Source organism: Chaetodon trifascialis, chromosome 4 (assembly GCF_039877785.1).
Source record: "Chaetodon trifascialis isolate fChaTrf1 chromosome 4, fChaTrf1.hap1, whole genome shotgun sequence".
Classification (NCBI taxonomy): Eukaryota; Metazoa; Chordata; class Actinopteri; order Chaetodontiformes; family Chaetodontidae; genus Chaetodon; species Chaetodon trifascialis.
Window position 1 is genome coordinate 3,438,230 of NC_092059.1, and position 23,067 is coordinate 3,461,296.

The window sequence follows — 23,067 nt, forward strand, 5'->3', positions numbered from 1 at the left end:
ATGGGGTGTTTAATAAGCTTTTTTCACAGAAGACACTTTGACAAGGCACAGGCGTAAATATTAATATGAATGATGGCTGAATTCCATTTCGCTCCAGTTTCAGGGTCCAGGTGTGCTGCAGGCTCACAGCCACAGCTCGAACAGTTATTGATAACGTGATAGTTACACCTGAAGCAAATCAAAAGTGACTTATCGTCTGATTCCAGGTGAGTTTGACTGAATGTCTTCAAAGCTGACAAACAAACATGAAGAAATAAACCTGAATTCAGTATTTCTTCATGAAAATAAGGATAAATAAAAGATAAGTGCCCATAATAATCCTCCACGTGTATTAAAACACGTTTATCTTTAAACAGTATTTGATGTTTTGGCTGATTTCCCACCTTATTTCAAAATAATAATAAAAAACCTCAAACACACAGTTTCCTCCAGCAGGCCTCCACTCACTCATTCACTCATTCATTCATTCATTCATTCATTGATCAGCAGCAGTGTCTCTGCTCATTATCTTCAGCCACAGACCGCCGCAGTCTGTCTTTAATGAGGCCGGAGGACAAAGCGGCCCCTCAGCGGCAGACAACAAGCCGCGGAGCGGGAGCGGCGTCGTGCTCATCCGGAGGATCATGACGAACACGTTCGGTCACGCTCACAGGTGAGTGTTGCACAGGCTCGCGCGTGACTCAGCCAATCAGCGCGGGACTGTTTGTTCCCAATTCACAACTTCCAAAACATTTACGCGTGGAGCTGTGGGCCGAGTCCGGTGACATCACCCGCAGTCATAAAGAGGCTCCGCAGCCCGAAAGCAAAAGAAACCAAAGACGAGCAGACTCAGAGCTGCAGAGGCGGCCTGCTGCGCCCCGGACCCGCACGCGAGCTGCACTCATGGACAAACACTCCTCCAAAGACATGAAGACGAGCGCGCGGTGCTGCAGCATTAAGGTAGGCATCAGGCTGCAGGGCGACATGTCTTCATCTGCTGCGGAGCCTTCTGATTTATTCTCAGATTAAGATTACATAACGCGACACAGATAAGAAGTGAAGTGAGTAAAAGAAAAGAGTGTTTTCTGTGTGCGCAAACCTGAGTTTCCTGCGCAATCCTGAGCAGATCCTCGGCCGCGCTGTCGAGCTGACTCTCACCTTTCAAAGGTTTTAAGTTTCAGTCGTCCAAAGCCGAAAGCTTGAGGTGTCCTGATTGAGCTGAGAGTAAAGGTCTCCTCGTGTTTTTCAATGTTTGATTGTCCTTTTATGACCAGAGATGACGAGCACTGTTTAATCTTTAATCTGAGGGATGTTCGCTGAAACTGTTTGACTGCTTCAACAAGTTTCAACCAACGTCTGATTAAAAATGATATTTATGAGAAATGATAGTAAAATAGGTCATTTTTTTCCATCATGGACGAATCTGCTGATTGTTTTCAGGATTGAGAAATGGCAGAAAAATGCTCATTTACTTGGACCTTGAGGCAAAAACTACACAGAAGGATAAAAGACTGAATTCATTTTACTACTTAAAGATCATAATCTCTCTGTTATAACCCCCATAATTAGAGCTGAAGGTGAGGAGCCACTGAATGTTTGGCATTTTTGCCTGAAAAGCAACTTAATCAATCATCAGAATAGTCTCTAATGAATTTTCTGTCAATCAGCTGATCAATTAATCACTTACATGTGGCAGCTGAGACGTTCAAATCAGCCTCGGACAGATTCTGATGGAATAAAACGTCCGTTTTGTTTTCTCTCATTAAATACATCAGTGAGACACGTTTGACAGACGTTTTTATGTGTTTGGCAGCTGAGTCAAAGTATTCTTCGGTATTAAAAGTCTCGCTGAGCAGAGTGGGGGGAGAAATGTGACCCCACTGAGTGCCAGAACGAGCTGTTGTACTTCACTGAATGACAACAATGGGAGAGAAACAGTTTGTTCCAGCGCTGTGAGTAATAATGAGGCAAAACTCAGCGAGAAATGACATGTCTCCTTCATTGGTGTTGTGTTGTGTGAATGAAGCGTGACTAACACGCCGAAGGTCTGAGAGTCTGGAGGAGACGGTGACAGAAGCAATAACTGAAGCAACTTTGAGGCTTCCACAATGTGATGGTTGGTTTGAAAACCCCCTCTGAGCGTTACCTAACAGTCTGTGGTGGGTCCACATCAGCAGAGGCCGGGGGAGGCTGACCCAGCATGCTCTGACCTGGAGGCGGCCTGAGAGGTCACAGCGAACCTCCACCCGCCCTGCGGCCTCTGAGCGTACCTGCAGTGTAGCTGTATATTTAGATAATGGGAGCAGTTCAGGATAAAAGCTGGTGAAGCAGCAGGTGAAGCTTTTTCTGGTCGCTCCTGCAGCGGTGAGCCGCGGTGCCAGAACTCCTGATTACCGTTGGCCTCCCGTCCGGCAGTTGAAAACCAAAGAGCAGAAAACTGGCCGAGCTGCCTTTCACATGAAACCAAATCACTGTGCGCTCCGCAGAGCCAGCTGCTCCTCAGGGAGCAATCACGTCCATCCATCTTTTCTTGACGTTAGTACGGGCTGTTCGGGGGGGTTGCTCTCTGTTTGCTCGGTTTCGTCAGGACACTCTGTTTGCTTTTTCCACAACTTTGAACTTATCTGCTGAGGGCTACACCTAGCCTGCCCCCGGCTCCACCAGCACATTCTTTAAGGATATCTCTGCCCGTATCCCAGCCAAGTTTCTGCTCATGTTTACATCCTGAATTGTTGGAAAGCTCTTGGCTCCTGTTCGCTGCGCTCCACACCTCATGTTTGTGGTTGTATCAGGGAGTTAAAGCATGTTTTCTTTTTCTTTTTTTTTTTGCAGAGTTCAGTAACAAGATTGATGCTGCTGTCATTACTGCCTGTTTAAGGCTAACACCAGCAGCTGGTTAGCTTAGCACAAAGACTGGGAACAAGTTGAAACAGCTAGCCTAGCTTTGTGCAAAGGTAACGAAATCCATCTGTCAGCACACCTGAAGCTCACCAGTTAACGTGTTGTATCTTGTTTGTTCATTAGAGAAACAAAACATGAAAAACAACAGCTTTTATCTTATTTTATTTTTTTTATTTACTTTTATTTATCTGCTGGGAGTCACTGCTCTCAGCCAAGAAATAGTCCAGCAAATAAAAACCCTCTTTACCTTCAGGTTTCCCTCCTGATTAAACGGACAGTATAAATGCTAAGTAGCTAGCTGTAGAGGTAGCCTGGATTTCATCGCTAACTGTTTCCATCTGTTTCAGGTGTTTATGCTAAGCTAACGGTTTCCTCGCTGTGTAGCGGGCAGACATCGCAGTGCTTTAAGTGAATAAACATATTCAGCAAATATTCAACCTGCTTTAAATCAGAGAAAATGCTCCTTTGATCGTGATGCTATTGTGCAGCAAAGCTTTTTTTAATGCTCCTCTCACAATGAACGGAGGCCATTCTGTGGCTTTCGCTTCTTTCATGTATCCTGGGAGACTCGGTGCACTTTGCTTTTCCTTCATTTCATTTTGTGACCGAGTCGGTCAGACATTTTTTGGAGCGAAAACAAAACATTTCCTGATGGAAATCCATCCAGCGCCTTAACCCCAGCGCGTGTCCCTGAAATAAAAGCATTTTGAAATTCAAGTGTGAACTTCCCTCGATTCTTCCCCTCGCAGCAGGGTTGAAGGCCCGGACAATAACGTCCACAGAGACGGAGCTGAGCGTCAAAAGGGACAAATATGAGCAGATCCACAGAGTCCGACGGTGCACAAACACCTTCCTGCCCCTCGACATCAAACAGGCTGGAACCTCTCGCCTGAGCAGGGCTGCTGAACGGGATCGCTGAGGCCTCTTTTTCAACCATTCATATTAACAACATTCCCTCATTTTGAAAAACTGACGTGCCGTGTTTTATCTGCAGCCCTGAACAGGTGCAAGAAAACAGTGCTTGTGCAGTTTCTCATGGCTGAAGAGGAATTCTGCACTTTCATGGATTATGTGTTATCAGAACTACGATGTGTTTCCAGCGTTGAAGCCAAGTGTCAGAGAGTCGGAGGCTTGGCTCCGAAACACCACACGAGCATCAGGCGCTATCTGCAACACAAATAGAAATCTGACTTCGTCAAAGGTTAAAGTGGACTCTGAGGTGACTGAAGCTGTGGATGAAGCAGCGGTTCTCAAACTGGGAGGGTGTGTAGAGCCTCTGCGGGGGGGTGTTTGCTGAGCAGGGGAAAAACATGCAGTTTGATTGATGAAGAGAAAATAAACAGAGTTTTGCTGACGCCGACCTTTATTTCCCTTTAATTCAACTTGGATCCTTTTCTGTTGCTGCGTCTCCTCTCATTGGTGATGACTGATGAAAGTTGTGAGGTGGGGGGGCGGGGGGGGTGAGCATCCAGAAGACGTTTGAGAGGCACTGGATGAAAGAAACAGTTGTGAACTGCTCACTTCTTGTTTGAGTTTAAATGCCTCTCTTTGCCTGCCAGTAAATAAATCCTGTTGAATTAGAGATAATTGAGGCCCATTTGATATAAAATGAGGATGAAATATTACAAACCGTGTAAAAGCATCTATTGTGTGTGCTAACGACCGTAAAGCCAAGCTTTAATAGGAGCATTAAGTGTTCTGAGTCGGACGCATAGTTTGTTCTCCCTCAGTCAACCTGCCAGCCGGTAAACAAACTGAAAGCTTGGATTTATCACTGTTGTCTTAACAAATTCACTCCTAATCTCAACACATATCTCCAGCGTCATTCCTGCATTCACGGCCCCCCAGCAAGTAGAAACCACGGACAGAGCGTCAGTGAACGCCTCCCGACAGGCGAGTGGCTCCTCCAGATGACTGGGAGCTCGTCCAGTGGGCGACCTTCAGCTTTCCACATCTCTGGATGTGAAGTCCAAAAATCATGCAATCAGTTGGAGACGCACAGAGCTGCAGTTTGGTAACTGGCTGACAGCGATTCCAGAATCAGTCACTCACACGTTTCATTACTCCTCAGGAGCCGTGCTTTAGTTTCTAGGAAGTTCAGATGAAGCGCTGCTTTGCAAAAACACCAGAGAGGGAAAGTAACTGATTGCATTTACTCAAGTACTCGATCTAAGTTGGTTCCTCTCTGTCATCAGTTTTTGACTGTGTGCAATTTGACTATTGTCAAAAATGCATCGACAAAACAAGAAAACGGTGGTTTGAGGAGCTGCAGGCGACAGGCTGCGCACCTCCAACTTCTCTGCAACCCAAGACGCTTCCACTGCGTCCTGCTGCCTGCAGACTGCTGCTGTGTGCAGCATGAAACAGATGCTCACAGAATGATGGAAGAAGGCCAATTATTGCTCAACCTCTCCATTAATATGACAGTAGTTTAGAGTAATAGTCGCCAAATTTACCAGGACACTTACCTTCCGGGCTCGGGATCTGACTCCAGACTTCGTTACAAGATGTGAGACTCGATGTCTCCGTCCCGTCTCAGGCTTGTGTTTACTCCACTAGATTTATCTCACAGTTAGGAGTCAATCTGCTCCGCAGCTCAAGATTTTACACTGAGAACACCTCAGAGATTATAGATGTGATAAGACATTAAAATGCCTCATCTCTCTTAATAAATCAGTAAAAATTAGCCAGTTATGTTTTATATTTATAGTAATTGACACTTTTAAAGGAGCCTTTCTGCAACATGAGCACTTTTCATACTTCGTACATTGTTTCTTCTTCTTTTGTACTTTTACTTAAGTAACACTGTGTAACATCACATCATTCAGTCCGTCAGTTGTTTTCTATCTAGGACATGTGAAAATGTTGTTTCATGTTTCGGAAAGGGGAGAATGCCGCAGAGTCCAGGCCTGATGTGTTGGTACTTGTAAGCTGTGCCACGTGCTTGAGAAACAGCTGTTTTCCACCTTCATTGCGGCATCGCTGCTGCAGAGGTGAAGCTCTCCATCGGGTGAACGTCACGTCATCCCAGTTGTGTTTAACACAAACCCGGCACTTTACGGTGACGCCACGTACTGTGTCTGATGGTAGCGTGGTTCCTCTGAATTGTCCTCTTTTTCTGGGAACAGTTGGAGTCTTTTCTGAGTGCAGCCAAATGTCTCTTACAGCTGTAATGGACCAATTTTAGCTCCAGATCAAAGCTTTTTTCAGAGCTTACTGGACATTTGGGACACATATTCATGATGGAAATGGATGGAAATACGTGTCAGCTATTGTCCTTCACATGCCAGTATTTGAGACTGAAGCCTCATGTATTGTCTGTCTGTCCGTCTGTCTGTCCCAGCTGTTTGTCCTTTGCCACGGCCTCCTGCAGTTCTCCCAGCTGCTGTACAGCGCTTACTTCAAGAGCATCATCACCACAATCGAGAGACGCTACGGCCTCAGCAGCTACTCCTCAGGAACCATTTCCTCACTCAACGAGGTATGAGCCAACAATAACACTCCCTCGCACAGTCGGAGATCATGATAGATTTATTTCAAGGCTACTGATGACAGCGGAGGAAGCGGAGAACAAGCAGCATATCAAAAATCGCACTTCCTGACATTTCAAGCCAGACTCCAGTATTGTGGATCAGGTTTATTACAGATAAGAATAATAAGAATGTACCGGACGTGCTCGTCGAGGAGGCAGCCGGGTTTGAATGAATATTTTCCTTTTGCTTTGGGGTTTAAAGTATGCACGACCTCTTATTAAATCACTGGGTTTGACTGTGACATTTGCTACCTTTCAGTTCAGTAGCACGAAAACAAGAATACAAACAGTCCAGAAGAGCTTCCTGTACACACAATAACAACCGAACAGTCTCTAAAACACTGAACTGCATGTGCGGATCAACAGGTTTGTTGCACGGAGAACAGTGGTTCCTCTTAGCACTGCAGACCTGTTGAGCGTCTGTCGGTGGTTTGATTCTCTCTCATCAGCCTCGTTTCCAGATTCAGCGTCCATCTTCTTTTTCCCAAAACCTGCACGCTACCTGCTCAGCCTCAAGCATTAAAGAATGTTAGCAGCTAGCATTTAGCAGCTAAAGAGCCTGACATTTCTCACAGGAACTGGTGGAGAACCAAACAGAGCAACAAGAAGTGTGAATATTGAACTTACATCACAATGTAGTAATGCTAATTTATGCTAATAAGCAGGTGCTTGTAGCTTGTTTCCACTGGCTCCAAGTGGCCAAACAATCAGTCAAAGCAGCTTTACATTTCTGTGCCTGCGTTGTCTGTAGACCACACTGAAAAGTGGTCTCTTCTACATTTGGTTTAGAAATGTTGGAAAACTGTGAGAGCGTCACGTTCACGCTCTCTGTGTGGAAGGGCTGGTTTGACGAGCGTACCTGTCCAGCAGGTAGAAAATGCTCCCTGTGGGTCCTGTTTGAAACGTGTGTCTGTGTCTGTCTCTTAGGTCAGCAACAGTCTGCTGATCGTGTTCGTCAGCTACTTTGGGAACCGGGTCCACCGTCCTCGCCTCATTGGAATCGGAGGACTGCTGATGGCCGTCAGCGCCTCGATCCTGACCTTACCTCACTTCCTCTCACAGCCCTATGAATACGACTCTGTCCTGCACAGTAAGACAAAGAGCTGACCGTGCAGCCCTGCAGCTTCTCTGGGTCCACCGGCACCGCTGTGACAGCTAATGTGAATCAGTCCAGGGGACTCACCAATGTACAAATATGTCAGTGCAATTTTTGAGACTTTACTCGAAGGTTCATCCAGAACGCTGCAGCATCTTCTCAGCAAAGGCGACGGCTGCCTGCTGTTCTGCGCCCTGCAGTAAACGGTGTATTTAGAGAGCCTTTCTGATGCTTTCCAGCTGAACTTTTGCATATATCAGAAGGAAATTCAGAATATCTGTGCGCTTGCTGAAAGCTAAGGAGGTTAGTTTCCCCTCCAGGGCATTTAATTTGCAATAACAATCTCTGTTCCTGCTTTCACTTTGCCCCCAGTCAGAGTACCTTGGCACTGAGCAGAGTGTCAGCGAAGGGCCAGAGAAGCTTCAGGAAATTAAAGTAGGTGGACATCAGCAAACACTGGCCTGTCATCAACTCTCACTGTCTCTCCTCCCTCTCCTCTGCCCGTGCGTCGCCACCACCTGCTGGGATGCAGATCGCCACGACATCTGCAACCTGCAGGGCAACGCCAGCGACCCGGCGTGCGGCCAAGACGAGACGAGGCGCCTGGCCGACACCAACAACCTGTGGCTGCTCATGGGCAGCGCTCAGCTGCTCTTCGGCATCGGCTCGGTGCCCATCCAGCCCTTTGGGATTTCATACATAGATGATTTCGCCGGACCTGCCAACTCCCCTCTTTACATAGGTGAATGACCTGCAGTTCAGCAGCAGACTGATTCGAGCAGATAGAGAGAACACAATCTGAAGTTCACAGTGTTATTCTGGGTGATTCTCGCATGCTGAAAAGCTCTTTCATATATGAATGTGAGGAAATTTGAAAATCAGTATTTCGTGACCTTGGAATTAATCATTTCTGTCTTCAGATATTGAAGTTTTAAGGTTTCACATCTCAGAGAGCCAAAACGAAATGCATAAAGATCTTTTTAATTCAAAATGAAAGGCAAATTAATGTCTTCTTTATGACATATAACATTAAAATCCCATCACATTTAAACAGACTTCAGATCAGGGAGGCTTCAGATTTTCATATGAAACTGTGAGGCTGAACAGAAGGAAGATTTCATGAAAAAAGTCTTGTTTTAATACACAAAATCTAAAACTAACTGAATTCAGAAACATGTTTTTAGGCCTGAAAATATTTTTCACTTTAAACTGATCCAGTTTTATTGCCTTCATGTGTAAAGTGTTCACATTAATGTGAGTACAAATCAGCTTTCACTGAGGTCAAACAGGAGACATGAAAACTTCCCTGTCAGCTGACTTTTGTTTCCTGCGTCATTCATCGTGTTTTGATAAAATTATCAGATTTCAGGTTTCAAAACTTCAAAAGATTGAGCAGCTTTTTTTCAGCCTGTTCGCCCACAGTGACGGAGCAGCGAGGCGACTGTTCGAGACAAATTTTGGGGATAAAACCTTTTTTTCTTTTTGAGCTGTGAATGCGTAAATTAACCTGCTGAAGAATATTGGTGTGTGAATAACCCATTTTTCATTCACAGCCATCCTCTTTGCTCTGTCTGTATTCGGGCCTGCCATTGGCTACCTGCTGGGCTCCGTCGTGCTGCGGATCTACGTGGACGTGGACAGAACTGGTTTAGGTACTGATCAGGTCTTAGGTCTTCCCCAAAGTTGTTTTCTGGACAGGTTGAAGCAGGAAATGTGGCTCACTGTCGTCTCTGGTCACTGCAGGAGCTGAACAGGAGCTGAGACACGGTGACCCCCGCTGGGTGGGGGCCTGGTGGATGGGCCTGCTCATCACTATGGGCTGCCTGGTTCTCACCTCCATCCCCTACTTCTTCTTCCCCCGTAGAATGGCTGTAGAACATGAAGTAAGTCACACGACTACACATTGGCTGGAAGCGTCTGATGGACGATGGAAACCTGCAGCACATCTCTCGTCTGTTACTGACACCTGCTGGCCGTGTGTCAGCATTGCATGCTATCATTTTCCTCTTCTGGGTTTTCACCAGCTTTAAGGTGCAAATCAGACATTTCTGTGTTCGCACAAAACTCCACATTATAACTGACATATCATATCTCTCGACATGAATGTTTCAAACATACTGCAGAAATCGATATCGAAGGTAAAGCCAGATTTTTATCTCCCTCACGTCTGTGAAACCACATTTTGGCTCTTCCAGCTTCGTTCAGGACTTGTTAAAAATATAGAGATGTCTCCATTTTGGACCAGTTTAATATAAATATCACTGTGAAGCTGATTCAGATAATAAAAGATGTTCAGCAGGCTGAAGGTCATTTTTATTCTAGTAGAGTGCAGTGAAAACTTTTATTAAGTCGTATAATTCTGCCTTAAATTCATCATAATCAGCAGGAGAAGAATCGTGAAAATCAAACTAAGTGTACCATGAAACTGGATGAGCTCATTAGCATCAGTGACCCTTCACTGGTGACCTCAGCGGTGAATGCGTGGTGCGTTCACTTTGACTGAAGGATGAACTTGGTTCTGCTCATATTGATCTTCAGGTGATTGTCGTTGCATCATGTGATGAAGCTCTTTATCAGTCCTCCCAGAACATGAACAAACTGACCTGAACACTGATATTTCAACTATTTTAAAAACTATAATAACAAATGTGTTGTGTTACTGAACATCCACTCCTCCATCAGCTGAAATGAACACACCTGGAACAACGGGTGGTGTTGATGGAGGTCATCAGTCAGAACAGGTTGGAAACCAGTGACACACGATTTTCCGACGCATTAAAATGTTTCTTATAAAAACACATTAAAAGTAAAATCCTGTATTTCAGTATGAAAAAGGAGCAAAAACAGACAAAACCTCGGCAGAAATCTTCCATTATGAAGTTTGACGGCTGCACGCTTTGAATGCATGAAAACTGTGGAGCTGCTGCACAGAGCTGTCAATCCAGCCTAATGTTCCCACGTCACTCGAATGCAGCATGAAGACAGGGGCTTGTTGGAGAAGAGTGAAAAACGAGACTTTATCCGATGAGTCTTCATGATGTGGTCCTCCAGGTTTAACACTGTCCTGTATGTTTGAGCTGTATTATTCTTACTTCTTATTTTCCAGGTGATTGGAAGTGAATCTGACATGAACGACGACTTCAAGAAGCCGGACATCTCTTTGCTTGACTTCCTGAAGAGTAAGTGCATTGCACTCATACTGCAGTGGTCCCACCTGTCAGACTCATAAGCCAGCATCGTGATCAGTGTGTGTCTGTGTGATCAGTGTTTCCCAGAATGTTTGTCCACCTCCTGTTGAGCCCTCTCTTCCTGATGCTGGTCCTGGCCCAGTGCTGCTTCTCCTCAGTGATCGCGGGTCTCTCCACGTTCCTGAACAAGTTTCTGGAGCGACAGTACAGCGCCTCGCCGGCCTACGGCAGCCTGCTCGTGGGTAGGTACTGCAGGATAAAAGATGGAGCTTTGGGAAGAGATTCAGCTGTTGCAGTAATTCAAGTCATAATGTGGTATATTAAACCATTTTATGAGCTCAGTGGAGGTGAAATTAAACCGTCATTTAATGGACACTGGCACTATGGCCACTTTCCAAAGAGTGAATTAAGTTTGCACTGTAACTTTTCCTTTGATGAAACTGTTATTTGGGCTTGTGTTTCCTTCAGATTTACCTTCTTGCAGCTTTACATTTATTTGCAGATTTCAGCTGTTGTTTGCGTCAGGCTGTCAGAAAACAAATTGAAGGGGACGTGATGTGTAGGAACCTCTTAAAGGTCCAGAGTGTAAGATTTAGGCAGAGCATCTTCTGCATTTATAGCTGTCACATCATGTGAGGCTGAGGCGAGGGGAATTCATTCGGTTGCAATCTACAAACTCACCACTAGATGGCACTAAGTCCTCCACACTGGACCTTTAAGTCGACCGTAATCGCCCTCCTCTCGTGGGCTCTTTCTGGTTCCCAGGTGCTGTGAACCTGCCTGCAGTAGCGGTGGGGATGCTGTTGGGCGGGGTCATCATGAAGAAGGCGGGTCTCTCTCTGAAGACCATCCCCCGCTTCTCCGTGGTCATGTTGACCACCTCCACCCTCCTCTGTGTCCCGCTCTTCTTCATGGGCTGCCCCACACAGAAAGTCTCCGAGGTCAATCATTACCAGATCGGACAGTATGGGTGAGTGGGGTGCACTGATGATGATGATGATGATGATGATGATGATGATGATGATGATGATAATGATGATGATAATGATGTTTCTCAGAGGGGTAGCTCAGTTTCTGGGACCCCATGCATGCAGTGTTGCTCAGGTCCAGCTTATCTTCCTCAGCTACAGTTATCCAGAAGCTGCCTGTTGTAACACACACTGTGACCCCACGTCCCAGAAGCTCAGTTAAGTTCTGAAAGTCAAAGTCAACATCTGGGAGGAAATCGTTGGTGTTTGGGAGAGATGTGTTCCCTCTTCTCTCGAGTGGCTTCCACACGAGTTTCGCTCTCCTGCTGCATCATATGGTTTGTTGGTCTGATTAGCTGAAGTTAGCCTGTGCTAGTTGGTAAAAGACAGATCCATCCAATCATCTGCCAAGTATTTTTTGGAAGTGTCTTCCCTTTTCCAAACAGTTTCCATGGACGACTTCCCAGATGGTTCTGTGTAACAAACCATCTGTTCGCCAGGTTAATTTCTAACAGTCACACTCTGTTTCTGAAGCACGAGTGCGTTTTTATTCTCGTCACTCAAATCTGGGAGCATCTACAGAACAGACACATCCACAGGGACAGGACAGGACACTTTATACAGCACAATCCTGTCCTTTCTTAGCTTTTGCCCTTTTTTTTCTTGATATTTTCTTTTTATTTGGAAAAGCAAATATTTTCATTTTCATTTACAACTTTCAATCCTTCCCCGGACCACTAACATATCTTTTCCTTTGGTTTGACCACCCCATTCCGCTTGATAATTAGATGGGGGTAGTTTCAGAAAGTCCAAGTGTCTTTTCCATGTTGCTCTTCCAAGATATTTTTGAGTCTTTCAAGTAACTATATTCAATGAACAGAACCGGGGGAGCTCACATCCTGAGGCCTCTCAGTTTGACATTCAGTGAAAACAAATAAAAACAAAAAAAATCTTCAAAAATTCTTATACAAGTGGTACCCACAAAAGTAATTTAAATGAAGAATGGATTGTCACAAAGTACAAATAACGTCAAGTGACATCAGATCTTACAGGTTTTGTATAGGCAGTCCATTTGGACCAAATCCGATAAAACTTTTCTCTCTGTACTCTTAAAGAAAATGACAATTTCTTCATGTAAATTTCATAAACTATATCCATCCATTCCTCGATGGTGGGTGGTTCTACCTTAAGCCATTTTCTAGTAATAGTTTTTTTACTAGCCGCCAATAGTACACAAAACAATTTTCTATCATTCTTGTTCCAATTATGAAAGTCAATGTCTCCCAGATACATAGATTCATAATTGAAGGTAATATTCCCCATTACATTTGTTATATGTTTATGAATTTCTTCCCAAAATTCCCTAATAACCCGGCAGTCCCAAAAAATATGGAAATGATTGGCTCCACTAGTGCCACATAGTCTCCAACAAAAGTCTGCATTACCCTGATGTCGTTTCTGAATGGGCGTAATAAAAAATCTCACAATGTTCTTCCAACAGAACTCACGCCATATGTTTGACCCTGTTGACCTCCACTGTAGCTGACATATTCTTTCCCAACTAGCTTTTGCCCTTTTAATTATGTAAATTATAGATCAGACTGTGGTCCAGTCTTACCTTTCAGCTGCATTCCCAACTAAAAAACACATCCATGCTGTGCCATTAGTTTGGAACCTGCATTGTTTGCGGCTGGTAGCTGGTAATCTTCTTCTTTCCCGACTTTTCTTAGTCCTTTCTATCTTTCTTGGCACATGAGTGCCGCTGACTGTAGATCAGTGGGACAGCCTGAAGCTGGCGAGTGTATCATGCGAGGTTATACATATAAATCAGGGGCCCACTCCTTCAAACATGGCTCTAAACTAGTGGCCAAAAAGACCTTTAAATGATCTGATAGCGGGCTAAACAAAATGCCATCAGCTCATCATCATGTTGGGATTTTGCTGAAAACTCATCACTCTGTAACGTTTAAGCGTTTAATAATATTTGAACCTTTTTGACTTCACCACAGCAAACACTCGCAGACACAAAGTGCTCGGATGTATCTAAGTCCAAAACAAACAAGAGCTGGCTCTGAACTGGTTTTCTGAACTGGTCTCTCTCCGCCCTCCACAGGTCTCTACCCCGGTGCTACTCCAACTGCTCGTGTCCTGCCAGTGCCTTCAACCCGGTGTGTGGCTCTGACGGCATTGAGTATATTTCTCCTTGTCACGCTGGCTGCACCAACTTCACCAAAGACCCCAACAACACCCACAGGGTTCAGGTGAGCGTGAGCACCTGCTCGTGGTTTCCTCCCACAGTATAAACACCTGCAGATTAGGCTGTTGTATGTTGTTGCATTCTGCATATGAAATGTATATGTGAAGCCATTCAGACATGCTTGTGACAGAGATAAACAAAACTCAGAGGAATATTTGAGCAACACTGGAACAAAACTGCACAATAAATCATCAACAGCAATCAGTGAAATTACCTGATGCAGACTAATCATGTAAGAAAGGAATGCTTGATGCATTTATTGAAAAGATCAAATGAAAAGAAAAGTGTTCAAAACTTATAATAACAGTAATTACCAGGATAGTTTTCTTCTATAATCTTGTACAATTTTCTCAGTGTGGGATGAAGGAATAAGGTTTGGTTCTTGTCCCAGCACAGGATCTGTAAATTAGCCTGTCATTAACCTTTAACTGTGTACTCGGGGGCAGAGTGCTGCAGGGAATGCCTGCTGCAGACCAAATGCCATTAAGACACGTTGAGAGTGTTTTTAAATCTGCTCTTCAGGGGGTGGACTTGCTCTTTGGACAGCAGATACCTACAACAGGAAGCGGGATGCCTCTGAGATTTGAGGCATAAATTAGATCACAGCATCCCAGTGTTCAGTTTGTGACACGTGGTCCTCGAAGTGATCACGTTTCATATGACCGACAGCACATACATGATGGACGAGCTGCTCGTAATCAATGCGCGATCGATGCTTATTAGTCACAGAGCATATAGGAGGTGTTTCAAGAGGGACCGGACGTCTGTATTCAAACGTCACAGCTTGTGAATAATCCTCCAGTGGGTGGATTGTGTGACTGCTAATAGAGTATTAGTCAGTTTGAGTCAGCATGTAAGACCATTGTGTAACACTGAGGCACAAACGCAGACAGTGATGGCTGCGGCTCACTCGGTGGATTAAACAGGAGAAATCACACAATAATTATTTTATCTTTCCTCTGGATTCAGTCCGCAAGTGAGCCGCTGAAAGTGGAATTTAATCAGGGGCTGAACAAAGGTTTTAATCATTTATTTTTACATTCATGAGCTATCCTGTCAAATTCACCGTATTCGGTGTATTTCACCGAAATAAACCGTGGAAAACACTTTCACTCCGGGTTGTACCTGAAGGTGACAGCGTATTTCCATTAAATCCGATTACATCAAACTGTGTGTCACTGCTGCTGACTGTTAACATATAATACACTTGTATGTTGTCACTTGCATGATGTTATCGTCCATTAACAATATGTGGTGCTTTCCATGTTTTCAGAGAAAAAGCAAGTCATTCTTTGCTTGTTATGTCCCTTTGAGGTCGTCTGTGTAAAAGCATACTTTTTGGGAAATATGCGTATTTGCTGAGATTTAGATGAGAAGGTCGCTACCTCTCTCATTTCCATATGCTAAATATGAAGCTAAAGCTAGGAGACAGTTGGCTTAGCTTAGCATAAAGACCGCAAGCAGGTGCAAACAGTTCGCCTCCATCTAAAAGTGTGTTAACGTGTTATGTCTCGCCTGTTTACTCCATATAAAAACTGAAATGTTAAAAGACCAGTAGCTGTTAGGTGATGAGTCTTTATGCTAAGCTAAGTTAGCCGGCTGCTAACTGCAGCTTGACATTCAGTGTGAAAACATGAGAGAGTGGTATCGATCTTCTCGTCGAACACTCGGCAAGAAAGCAGATTTATTATTTATGCATTCACCACAATGTCGGAGGGGAGAGTAGGCATCACAGCGGATGGAAACAACAAAAGTAAAATGTCTTCATTCATTTAACGAGCTCTTTCCTCTTTCCTCTGCCTTCTCTCTGGATGCAGCTGTACACCAGCTGCAGGTGTATATCCGGCAGCCACGGCCACGCTCGCCCGGCGCCCTGTCCGAACAGCTGCCCTCATTTTCTGCTGCCCGTCATACTCGTCATCTCTCTGGCATCGCTGATCGCCTGCCTCACTCACAACCCCATGTACATGATGGTGCTCAGGTGAGGAGGCACGGCAGCGTGTTCGCCGACATTCACATCACGTTTTCAGAGGCTATTATGGCCGTTTTCTCCACATTAACTGCTGCTCCTGTTTAACAGTCTCTGTCAGGGCCATAAAAAGTGAATCAATGAGTGCATTAGCCTCACTTCATATATGAGAGCGAAGAACGTACGGAAGCAGATAGATGAAATTTGATGGTAAATTAGTTTTACAAGGGTTCATAAAGATTCTGGAGTAGATTAACTCAGTGATCTCATACTAATTAAGAACAGTTGTGTTATTTAATGCAGGACAAAACCACATGTATTCATTTAAGGCTGCCACTGTTGTTCTTTATTAAAAAATGACACCAACAGAAATGCAGGTATTGACCCTCTAATTTCTTTTCCTGTTCTTCTCAGATCTGTTCCATCTGAGGAAAAGTCATTTGCTATAGGAATTCAGTTTTTACTCATGAGGTTATTGGGTAAGTTAGGACACAAACACCGTTGTATGAGTAATTATTGTATTAATGTCAAAGTGCCTCAAAATGGCAAAATATCCTCCAGCTCACTGTTGTATGGAGTCCTAAAGTGGCCAATATGAAACAGACATTAAGAAATAGTAATCCCCTGAATTAATTGTGGAAAATATATAAATGACGCACTAAATTGTGCAGCAATTTAAGAAATTATTAAAGCTAATTATTATTATGAATTGTTATTCCATCATTCTTATTTTCTTAATTTACCAACAGGTCTATGGAGGTTCATTTTTATTCCTTTATAGAATTACAAGTTTTACATACAGATGTTTTTTTTATGAAATAAAAATTGTGTGACACAGAAGTGAAACGTGACATGAAACAGACCTGAGGCTAAAAATGTCCATAATTAAATTTAAACAAATATATAAATATCTGTCATTCGCCCCTCCCCCCCCCAGCCTGGCTTCCTGCCCCCGCTCTCTTCGGGATGGCCATCGACACGTCGTGTATCTGGTGGAAACACGTGTGCGGGAAGAAGTTTAGCTGTGGTTACTATGACAACAACATCTTGAGGAACAGGTGAGAAATCTTCAGAGCAGATGTGGCATGCACGGACGGAGCGCGTCCACGTCGCTGCTGACAATCATGTTTATCTGTCTGCAGGTATTTGGGCTTACAGGTGGGCTATAAGGTCATGGGCATCATCCTGCTGGTGATGCTGGGCTGGAAGGTGAAGCGGACCCAGGAGTACAGTCTGGAGAAGAGGCCCGAAGGACTGCTGTGACCCTGCTGCATCGCCGTTGATCCGAGCATCTCTGTTTCCGCTGTGGCCTTCAGCATTTTGAAGCGTGCTGAGCAAAGCTGGCGTCAGTGGCAGAAAGCCACAGCCAGGACAATGAGCTCAGAGTCCCCCCGTGGGCCCACTCCCCTACCTGGTGCTTCACTGGCTGGAGTTAAGATAAGAATTTTCCAAAAGGGAAAATGTAAGATGTTTTTAATGCTTTAAAGCCTGGAAGCCACTCATTATTAGTGCCGAGAGGACAGCTGAAAGGCCTCTCCTGTGTGGTACCTCGCAACATGTTCCATCTGAGACGGTGATGAGAGCTCGAGCAGCACGTCAGTATCTTTGTGTATTAATTGTTCCTATGAGGAAGGAATCTACTCAGGTTTCTATTTCCAGTGGGAACATATTCTGTAACTAATTAACTGTATTAGCTTAATATTTAAGTATATTTTTATAGATGTTTGTCTCGTACACAGAGACATCTGTGATTAACTGCAGTACTCGTTTCATGTATGATCACATATTAACACACGATTTAATTGCGATGCTAACGACTTTTCAGATATCAAGCACATAAATTCAATTAACCACGCGTATTAATGCCATCTACCGGTGTGGTTATATGGTTGTTGTTGTGGAGTGCATAAATGTGTAAGCATTACTAGCTAATAAAAATATATACATTACCATGAATCAAGTCAGCATGGAGTCGTTTATTCACTTCATCTACATCCTGACGGCTGCCAACACAGCGAAGTCAGCAGCTCTGAATGCCTCAGCTTTACTGCGTGACAGCTGCTTATGGTACTTTAATTAATTTCAGATTTGCACAGTACACTATCAGCTAAGGGGGGCTGCATTTTTAGATAATATTGTGGCCATAGTGTTGTGGAGCCAAGAGGAACACAATGCGTAGAGGACAGAAAGGGGGGCTGGGGGAGTCAACAGCTCGATAGGCCATGTGCGTCTCTCCCCATATGGAAAATGTCATTTCAGACAGTCTTGAGAATGTTTTGCAATACACAAAACCGCCGGCATTATAGATAGTGAGATGGAGTCCTAATCCCAATATAAAATTACAGTATTACAACATTGAAGTCACACATAATTCACATAGTAGTGCCTGAAATTGTTCTGTCCATGATCTGTGTGAGTCTGCTACGTATATACTGTCATGCATCAGCAGGAAGTGAAAATATCTGTACAGTGAATCACACAGGTGTACGTCCAGGTATGGGAAACAGTCAGATACGTACCTGTGTAATACTTACTGTACCTGCACAGAGCATTCATTTAAATACAAGTGATTAAATATCTGGACTGCTCTTTTATACACTGATATTAAATATATGTTGATATTTGTGTATTTACTGTGATACATGAATATCATATTATGTACATTTTTTTCCACGTGAAGATCAGTGCACAGTTCACCGGGAGTCTTGTAATGTAATAATCATGTTTCTGTGGCTTTGTCCTCATATTTAATTATTTATTTATTCAGTGTGTCCTGAAAAAACCTCACAGCCCTGCAGATGGGAAAAACACAAAGTGGCTGGACGGAGCCACACAGCACTGTTCCAGCCAATCAGCAACAGGTGGCGTTGTGCTGGTGCACAGCACAGGGGGGAGGGGAGGGGAGATGGGTGGAGGGGGGGTGTCGCTAAGCCTGGCGTGCTAACGTGCAATTGCATTGTGAAGATGGAGAGATGCCACTATGAACGATCTTTCTCCAAAATGACTCCCGCACCTTTAAACCATCACACCAGCATATGTGTATTTATGTGCATTACCTGTCTGCAGCCTGTTCCTACCTGTCCTGTGCCCAAAGCACATACAGGTACAAATACATGACATGCGTGCACAACCTCTTTACACACAGCTTATTCATTTCATCACCACTGATCACCTGTCTGCCACAGCATTATGGCTTACATTACATTTTATTGTCATATGTGTTTCCCCTATATTTTAACGTATGCATTACTTTATGTATTTTTTTAACTTTGTGATTTTCTTTTTACACGTTTTGTTTTATGAGAGTTCAGGATTTCATTGCCTCACTGTAATTGTTGTGCATATGACAAATGAAGAGCTTGAACATTTATGAGGTGAGGAGACTGATTGAGAGATCCTATCAAGCTGCATTAAGGGACCTGCAGAACCCACTGTTTTAATGAGGTTCATCCACGCTGGACTGACTGAAAGTCAACATATCTCAGCGTCTTTTCTTTCCTTTAAAAATCTGTCCCTGACCAAGTTCGCTAACTTTATGGGAGTGCAATGCTAAATCACTGGAACAGTCCTTTAAGTATAATGTAAAATATTAGCTTGATATTATGTTTGGAAAGTGAACAAATGAGAGCCAGGGTCTAGATAATCTGGGTTAACCCAGGAGAGGAAGTTGCTGCAGACAGATGAAACTGGAGATCAGCAGCAGTGTACATGCCAGCCTCTCCCTATGACATGACGTCATTTTATAGCACGGCTGCGAGCCCGCGCATGCGCAAAGAGCCCTCCGGTGAGAAAAAAAAAAACAAAAAACACCTCCAACGTCACGGACCGGTGCAGCAGCAGCAGTGTGTTCCCATCACGAAGAGAGAGAGCGGGGCTGAACGGAGAGCAACATCACCGCCTTTTCCACCCAGCATCCCCACCTACCAGCACCGAACTCGGGTGGAAACACACAAGTACACTCAGACTGTCCTACGCCGTCCAGAGGTCCCCCTTCTCTTCCTCAAAATGTCCGTGGGCAGCGACTTTGGGAACCCTTTAAGAAAATTCAAACTCGTCTTTCTGGGGGAGCAAAGTGGTAAGACATGTTTAATTCTCCCGAGAAGTTTTTTTTTTTTTTTTTTTTTTGGTGGTTGAACCCGTTGCACCTGCTGGCCAGTCGGTAACTTCACCTCGTTGAATTAACGGACGTTGAGCTAGCTAGTCTGGCGGTTAAGCGTCCGTTTGGAGTTCCAGCTTTTAAACTGAAGAAGAAGAAAAATGTCTTCTTCTTCTCCGGTGAAATGTGTGCTTTCAGTTTGTGAGGCTCGGGAGGGGACGGCATTATTTTAATCAAATTACCAGCCTGTAAAGCTTCACACAATGGGCTGGAGTGCGTGAATTGACGCCCGCAGTCTCGAAGTTTAACAGTTAAATTCCTGAAGCTCTCACGATGCTTTAATGTCTGCCTTTTAAAGCGTTTCAGATGGCTATTAGTTTGAAACATTAGGGTTTGTACGGCGTCAGCTGTAAATGAGTGATGCTCGGTGAAAGAGCCTGAATGTGTGCATGTAGACTGAGCAGCCTCGGGTCTGATGCTGTGGATGATCCAACTTGGTAAATATTCCTGTGTTGAGACACACCCAGGCTGTCAGCGGCGGAGAGATAACTTGTACGGCTGCAGTCTCTGCCCTGGAGTTGATCCAGTCTGCCTGCTGAAGCTGACCAAGTTTGTGCTTTTGCGCGATGACTTGTTCTATTAATCACTGTGTCTCGTGGAGACTCATCTTTGATTTATCTGTTTTTATCTGGGCCTCCATCCCAAGCTCCTCTCACCCACACCCTCAGACATTCAGAGGCGTCTCCTGCTCTGAGGCTCCAGTGTGACACCGAGCTGGATGAGGCATGATGTGAATCTTTAGGTTGACTTTGTGTTTAGAGCAGGGCAGGTCTGTTTATGGTCCAAGTCAGAGGTGTTCAGCAGCCTAATGAATCACATTAGTCATGGTTCAGGACTTCAGAAGGCTTTATTGATCATCCCTTATAGTGGGGTCATGCATTACGCAGTATATTCTTCCATTTTCAGCAGGGTAGCATACTTATAGTGGATATATTTATCGTGAAATGTCTGTTCAACCAAACATCGACTCTGTACCGAATGATCACTGAACAATGAGCTGAACTTAAAGGAATCCTCAGAATACATACTGTCAATTGATGGTGCCCTGCAGCGCTCGTGGTTAAGGCTACTGCTCAAAGGATTAGTCAGTTAATTGGTCAGTTGATCAACAAGAAATCAACCGCCAGCTAATCATCAATTAAGTCAAACAATTATTCTCTGCTTCTGGTTTCTCTAATGGGAGGGGTTGCTTCTATTCTCTGTTTTATATCATTGCAAATTTGCACTGCTGGTCGGACAAAGATAGAAATGTTCATATTAAAAAGATTGAAAGATAAACAGCCAGTTCATTGAGGAAAATCATCAGTTGTAGTTAAGATGGGATTCAGAGCAATGAGGCATCTGTTTTGCATTACAAGGTTATTAAATGTGATGCTTCAGATTACTCTTTGAAACCTGTGAAGCTTCACAATTTCCTCTCTGTCTTGTCACAGTGCCTTCACCTCTGAATGAAAGTAAATTAGACAGAGTATATATAGATCGTATATAAACACGGGCCTGTTGTTGGCTTTACTCTTGGGTAATTTTATGATATTAAGTGCCAAGCAACAAGCCAAAGGGGATTTGACTGCACAAACATAATATCAGGGAGTGTGCTGCGTCCTGCCAGAGAGCCTGGCTGAATGTTTGGACGTGATGAGCGATGGCCAAACTTCCTTAATCAATGAAAGGTGAAGCATTAAAAAGGATTCATGGATTTTTAGAATTATGTGGCACAGAGGACGTCTCCAGCAGAGGAGAATGAATTGATCTCATTGTCTTACTTGTGTGTGTGTGTGTGTGTGTGTGTGTGTGTGCGCGCGCAGCTTTATTTCAGGCTCTCGTAAGCCTCAATGATTCATACTTCAAATACAAAGATTAATCTCTCTTTATGATCATTTAGACACTGAATAGAAGCTGGTAGTGGTATAAAAGCCGAGGCTTCAGGGCCGCAGGTTAGACAAAGGTTTATGCTGCTTTTCAGGCTCCGTGCAGGACTCTGTGGTCTGTAATATCTACAGTAATTACAGACGTGTGTCATGTATGAACACATATGTGAAGTTGGCCTGAATTATTAATGAGGAGCATTTGCCATCATAAGCATAATTAAAGTCCATAATGGTGCACCGTGCTTTGCTGGGTGTAGCTTGCACTCATTGCAGGAACAGAGTCCTTTATGGGAAACATTTGATGAGGAAACCATGTTTCCTCAAGGATTTCTTCAGCAGCAGGGGGGTTTGTTGTACCTGGGTGGTGCGTGTGGAGTGATTTATTAATATTAATCAGTGGAGGAAAAGTACTCAGATCTTTTACTTCATTAAAGATGAAACATCATGGTCTGAAATACTCCATTACGAGTAAAAGTTCTGAATTTCTTTGTTGAAAGGAGCAATACGAATACAAATAATCAAAAATAAAATGACTCATTATACAGAGTAGTTGCTTTCAGAGTGACATATAATATATTTTTATCATTACTAAATACAGTTTAATGTTGTAGTTTGTCCATGTGGAGCTTGGTTCAGATACTGTGTATGCAGGAGGGCAGATTAGTACAGTACAGTACTGCATTGTAATGTACATTAGGTGTACAGTGGTGCATTGCATTAGCAGATTACTGGTATAGTTCTGCATTTTAATTTGTAGATTAGTAGTATAGTACTGCATTGTATCAACAGATTAGTAGTTTAATACTGCATTTTGATTTATAGATTCAGCAGATACAATCAGCATGTCCCGTAATTACTGCTGACATCACCGCTGCGGTAATGTTTGATCAGCAGATCAACCTTTGGCCTCATAAAATCGTGGAGGTTTGCAGGGATTTCACAAAGTAACGTGCTGTGTTTGGCCTCATTCTGTAGCCTCTCTGGTAAAATGGCCTGGGTTGTTGGGCTCTAAAGCCGCTGGGGTCCCTCAGGTTTGCAGTGAGGGGTCCAAGCCAGTCTGGAGGAGCAAAGTCTGCGCCTGTTATCAGTGCGAGGGGACTTTATTTGTCAACCGGTGCTCATCCAGACAGCGGCAGCGCCGACTTCGTGTCTG

At 44.0% G+C, this 23,067-nt stretch overlaps 2 protein-coding genes across 2 annotated transcripts in view; both read left to right on the forward strand.

The window, feature by feature from the left end:
• The first annotated feature begins 692 nt into the window (after nt 1-692).
• slco2a1 (solute carrier organic anion transporter family, member 2A1) lies at nt 693-17,844 on the forward strand. The gene is made up of 14 exons (XM_070961630.1): nt 693-939; nt 6,224-6,361; nt 7,340-7,502; nt 8,041-8,250; nt 9,062-9,160; nt 9,252-9,391; nt 10,615-10,687; nt 10,774-10,938; nt 11,462-11,666; nt 13,778-13,925; nt 15,739-15,902; nt 16,305-16,369; nt 16,828-16,948; nt 17,033-17,844. The coding sequence occupies exons 1-14, from the start codon at nt 883-885 to the stop codon at nt 17,151-17,153; spliced, it is 1,869 nt and encodes a 622-aa protein (XP_070817731.1). The 5' UTR covers nt 693-882; the 3' UTR covers nt 17,154-17,844.
• Nucleotides 17,845-19,703: 1,859 nt separating this feature from the next.
• The window catches only part of rab6ba (RAB6B, member RAS oncogene family a), a 46,884-nt gene continuing 43,520 nt past the window's right edge, over nt 19,704-23,067 (forward strand). Inside the window, exon 1 of the mRNA XM_070960400.1 lies at nt 19,704-19,965. Coding sequence (XP_070816501.1) covers nt 19,896-19,965 — 70 coding nt within the window. The 5' untranslated portion in view covers nt 19,704-19,895. The remainder of the gene's footprint in view (nt 19,966-23,067) is intronic.